Source organism: Nyctereutes procyonoides, unplaced genomic scaffold, assembly GCF_905146905.1.
Source record: "Nyctereutes procyonoides isolate TBG_1078 unplaced genomic scaffold, NYPRO_anot_genome, whole genome shotgun sequence".
Lineage (NCBI taxonomy): Eukaryota > Metazoa > Chordata > Mammalia > Carnivora > Canidae > Nyctereutes > Nyctereutes procyonoides.
The window spans coordinates 61,366,407-61,372,196 of NW_026575140.1; the positions used below are offsets into that span (position 1 = coordinate 61,366,407).

Below are 5,790 nucleotides of genomic sequence, written 5' to 3' on the forward strand. Positions count from 1 at the left end.
ATAGGATTCATTTATTCACCAAGTATTTGTATCAGCTTCCATTCTAGGCACTGGAAATGCCATAGTTTTTTTTTTTTTCAGGAACTGGTATTTATTATCAAAGTCATATTCGATGTCAACAAGATGCCACAACTACAAAAAAAAATTGCGCACATTGCAATCTCAATGCAAACAGTCAAATGGAACCCGGTCATTAAAAAAGTAATTCAAATTACCCCAAAAAGCAACTGAATTTTTTAAACATCTTTATACATCCATCCAACAAATTAAAATGGTTAACAAGAAAAAATACAAATTCAGAGGTCTGGTATCGATGTTTAAAAAAGGCAACTGCTTAAGCATTTCTATCAATTCGAACATCAATCTCTCGGCCACTCAGCTTCATCCCATTCATCATCCGGCAGGCTCTCTCAGCCACCTCTGGCGACTCAAACTTAACCACACCGCACCCCTTGGACTACCTGTTCTCCATCTTGATGTCGGCATACAGCACGTGGCCACATTCGTTGAATTTGTCTTCTAGCATCTTCCATGTAAAATCAAATGGGACATTTCTCACAAATATCTGGCAGGCCTTCCTGGCCACCCCAGGAGCATGGGCTCCAGCTCCGCCAAAGGAACCTGCGAAGCTTCCCCCAAAGTTGCCACGCAACATCTCGATGGCGCGGTCAAAGCTGGCACCACCACCGCCACCCATGGCCAGGCCCATACGCTCAATGCCAGCGCCTAGGGCTGGACCCATGGCAGGACCCATGCGCTCCAGGCTGTTGGCGCCCATGCGCTCCAGGCCCATGCGCTCAAGACTGTTGGCGCCCATTCGCTCTAGGCCCATTCACTCCAGGTTGTTGGCGCCCATGCGCTCCAGGCCGGTGGCCATGCGATCCATCACAGGGCCCATGCACTCCAGGCCAGCCCCCATGCCTGCGGGCACCATGCGCTCCATGCTCAGGCCCATGCGCTCGATGGCAGGGCCCATACGCTCTACACCAGAGCCCATGCGCTCAATGGTCTGGCCCACACGGTCGATGGGCGCGGCCATGTGCTCAAGGCCAAAGCCCATGCCGGCACCCATGCGCTCCACGCCAGAGCCGATGCGCTCCATGGTCTGGCCCATGCGCTCGATGCTGGAGGCCATGTGGTCAAGGCCCAGTGGGCCCATGTGCTCGATGCCAGAGCCCATGCGCTCAACTGAGCCCATGCGGTCCATGACCAGGCCCATGCGCTCAAGCTCGGAGCCCACACGATCCATGCCATGGCCCAGGCCTGCGCCCATGCGCTCCATGCCGGCACCCCCAATGCGGTCAATGCCAGGGCCCATCCTCTCGATCCCAGGGACACTGCCTCCACCTCCACCTCCTCCCTGCTTTGCAATGATCTCTCCTCTCTTCAGTGCATTACTTAGGATTTCATTTATTCTGCCCATGTTCATCCCAGATCCAAATCGACCCATGTTTTCCATACCGCCACCAAAAGGTCCCTCCATGCCTCCCATTTTATTTATTCTAAATCCTATGCCTTCCATTCCCATTCCTGCGGGTCCTATGTTTCCCATGTCAATGCCTTTATTCAGGTGATTGGCATCAATAGGCTGTCCTCCTGGGCCTAACCCCATGCCAATACCACCAAGTCATGGGGAAGTTGCTGTGGACGCTCAGGAGGGAAAAAATCTCCTTTTGGTAAGGCCCTTTCATCCATTTTCACGTGCATTGGTCTATCAAATAGCAGTTGACCATTAAACATAGATATGGCTTGCACAGCTTCAATGGACTGTTCAAAAGTAACAGTGCCTATTCCACGACTTTTTCCATCTTTATCCTCAAGAATGTCTGCTCGGACCACCACACCAGCCATACTAAAAACTTCCTTCAGCTTCTTCCAGCCAACTTTATAATCCAGATTTGCTACAAATACCGTGCTTCCAAGTCTTCCAGTCTGTAATGCATGGATAATCTCATTTGGGATGTTAGGATTATTTAGGATACTGGGTGGGATATTAATCATTCCTGGGCCACCTGGTCCCATACCCATCCCACCGGTCGTAGCCATCACCTTTTGCATTGCTCTCCTGGCATGTTCACCATCAGGATCTTCTTTGACTTTCAGTGGTCTTCCACTCAGACTATGCTTGTTTAGAACTTCGGCAGCTTTTTTCATGCTTTCTTCCATCTTGAGTTCAACAACGGCACATCCCCTTGACTTTCCTTCAGCGTCCGTTAAGAGCTCCACATATGTTACCTCACCAACTTTTTCTTTAACCAGGTCTTTAAGTGACTGCCATTTCACATCAAAAGGTATGTTTGTAATGAAGGCTCTGTATCTTTTAGTTGGATTGGCATATGGCTCAAAGCGATTGCCTCCTCTTTTTATGTTTTTCTCCTTCCTCTTCTCATTCTGAGTAGGTCGCTCTCCTTCACCCTTCGGGCCCGGAGCCCAGTTGCCGCTTGGCATGCTCTCCTCCTCCATTTTGGTCTCCGTTGTCGCCACCTCGGCCGCCGCTTCGACCCCTGCCGCCATTTTCTCCGTCTCTGGGCTTTGTGTCTGGAAATGCCATAGTGTACAAGGCCAAGTTCTTTCACTCATGGAATGGATATTCAGGTGGGGAGAGATGGCAAATCATTAGCATCTCTGGCCTGCTGCCTAGGATCTTCTCTAGCCTCTCATATAATGCTCAAAACTCATGGTGCAGAAGGGTCATGTGGGGGGTGGGTTGTTGCATTGTGGCTGTCCAGGTTCTACTTCTGCAGTTTCAGAAGCAGAGCTCTAAGGTGGATCTGTTCACAAGCACCCATAGTAATTTTGGAAGCAGGTGGTCCACTTACTACTTAGAGGAATACTAGCATCCATCTTGTTTCTACACTGGCTTGTAAGCAGCTCTATGGAGAGCAGGAAAATTCTTCAAGTCTTATATAGTAGTATAATCAGGTAGAAAGATGGAATCTTGGAAGGATAAAGCTTTCCCACTATAGGTGAATGGCAAATGGCAGCTGCCAGGACTTAGTTTCCTTTTAGAACAGAAAATATAGTTTCTATGAATAAGTCATAGGAATAAGTTTGAACTACTATAGGTTACCTGTAGATAAATATGAACTACTCAATTTACCTAAGTCACCTCAAAATGCAGCTACTTTGAGTGCAAAAGAAAGCCCAATAAAATAGAAGTTGTGGTCTGAGATTCGGATGTAGCCCCAAAGCACACACTTTGGTCCAGGAGCAGGGACAGACAAACACAGGCTTTGGGGAAATAAGGTGAGGTTGATAAGGTCTTTCTACAATTTTGTTGAAACCTTGGTCTCTTCATTTCATCTTAGGCTCTGTTTGATCCAAGTTTGGTCACATGATTTCCCAAGTTCCATTATAACCAAGAATGCCTAGAGATGAGCCAACCCAAATCTGCAGGTCATGTCTGGCTAAAAGTAAATGTTTTTATTCAATATAAAACTCACTAATAATTGTCATTATTAAAGTAGCTGCTTGCATGTTTGTAAGGCTTTCCTACACCACATGTGGCAGGGGAGGAAGACTAACTCTTCATAGTCGATCAATAGAATAAGATTAGTCATTTGGCCAACTAAACATTCCATCCACTATTGGAGTGACCCACTGCCCTCTGTCCTGGTTTCTGATTCAGAAAACTCAAGGGTTTTCTGGAACAGGGGGACTTCCAATGTTAAAATCAGGAAGACCGGGTCACCCTAACTCATTACTCACCAGGTATTGCTGCATTATCTGCTCTGGGCATTTGTAGCCTAGTTCAAAAGACAAGGTAGCACATACAAAAAGTTATTGCTGAATTCTCTACTAAACTGAGTGATACTATCTCCAAGTACACTAGGAATTCTGAAAAAGGTCAGTAGTCTGCAGTCACTGAAGAGAGTGTCATGATTTAGGTGGGATTGTGTCCAAGTTTCCTGACTTGCAGTCCTTCTTCCTTCCTTTACAGAACTGTCATGCTTTCAGTGCTTAGAAATAGGAAAAGGACTTCAAATATACATTTTTGAACTTAACAAGAAGAGTCAAAGGATGAGATTAGTTTCAAAGTGGATATAAAACCTTTCGTCCATTTAACCAATTAACATTTATTCTTACAATGAAGATACAAAAAGATAAAGTTCTGGCCCTTGATGTGCTCACAGTGGGATGGATATGTACGTTACTATGTTTAAGTGCTAAATTCAGTTGTAAGGAGACCTCTGACAGATACTCCATCATGGGCACCTTCAAGAAATATGAGAGGAAAATGAAGTTCAGTAACTAAATCTAGCTTTTAATATCAAAGTCCGTTGATCATTCTAGGGCAGCCAAAGTAGTTTGATTGAAGATACCTAGTAAAATACTCATTTAATGAGAAAATCATGCTGCATACTTTAGAGTCTCATTTGTTTAGTTTATTAGATGCACCTGCTGTGCTCTCTTTGGGGCAAACTCTAAAGGCAGGCCACCTTATTCGAGAGAAGTGCTGATAACTGTAAAAGCAGGAAACAGATGGCAGACTCACTGCTGCTGCCCAGGACCTTGAGCTTTGGGGTTTCCGGATTTTGTGGGGCTTGAGGTAGTTAGATAGAAATTAGATACACTGTGAATTGGCTTTCATATGTTAGGCTAACCCACAGAAAGATTCTAAAGATGAAAAGTTAGAGACCTTCATGGATTCTAGTTGCTATTGCTGATGGTCGGAGTGTGCAAAGGAGGTGCTTAGTACCCGGCACCCTGTGCTAAGCACTAGAGCCTCACTAACGATGAGTGACAGGAGCAGCTGGCTGAGTCCAACAAAGGGATATTTCTGGGGTTAAGGCCATTGCTAGATAGGCAAAATAAATGCCGTATTATTGCTTATATAAGGGGAAAATAGGTGGAAGGAATGTGGAATATATAATCAACTAGTCTTGTAGGTCAAAACACAGGATGGGTAATAGTTTGGGGACCCAGCGGATAGAAAGGCCATGAAAATTAAATACTATCCTGTTGACATCAAGTATTTTTGGTAATTGTCACAGTGACATTATCTCTAGTTAATAAGCAAAATCAGCAGCTCAAAGAACAGGTAAATTGCCTAGTGGCTGTTCACATGATGTAAGGCCACACATCGAGGGGAGAAGGGAATTCAAGCCTTTCGCCTCAGAAGTTTAATCTTCTTGAGCACCCAGAGAGATCTAAGATCCCAGTCTGATTCCATTTTTTTGTAAGGAATATGCACTTGATCTCCAGGCATTTTTCCTTTTGCCTGTGAGTATCTGGGCTATTTGCTTTCTGGAGAAGAGGAAGAAAAGGACCTAGAGAGGGATCACTGCCCCCAGAGGCTCTAAAGGCCTGTGTAATAACCTACCTCTCTCTGATGACACTTAATCCTCTGTGTGGGGCATGGGTTTTCCACCCACAAGCAGCCACCTCTGAAAGGCCACATGATTGAGGTAAGATGCCATTACATCAAGCACTTGAACATTTTGCAAACTGGCTTTGAGATCTATCCCTTGGTACCAGCCTTGTATATTTTCTATGGATTTCAGATAAAGAGGGTGGTAGAAAGAGGGGAGGGGAGGGGCAGAAGGAGAAGGAGAATCTAAGCAGGCTCCACACCTAGCATGGACCCCCGACGTGGGGCTCAACCTCATGACCCAGAGATCATAACCTGAACTGAAATCAAGAGGCTCCCCAGCCTGTATGCATCTCAATCTGTGACCTCTAAGGTGAGCCATCCTTCTCTTTGCAGGGTATTTTGCTTCTTTCTGCTTGACTGTGAACACCTGGGAGTGGTATTCCATGCCCGGCACTCTGAAGGTTATAGAGTCTGTG

The 5,790-nt window shown here is 45.8% G+C and overlaps 1 protein-coding gene across 1 annotated transcript; it reads right to left on the minus strand.

Annotated features, from left to right (window-relative positions):
• Nucleotides 1-245: 245 nt before the first annotated feature.
• LOC129497287 (heterogeneous nuclear ribonucleoprotein M-like) lies at nucleotides 246-2,514 on the minus strand. The gene is given in 3 exon segments (XM_055306077.1): nucleotides 246-1,629; nucleotides 1,632-1,932; nucleotides 2,050-2,514. Coding segments are annotated over 3 exon segments (2,061 nt in total). The 3' UTR covers nucleotides 246-334.
• Nucleotides 2,515-5,790: the final 3,276 nt, after the last annotated feature.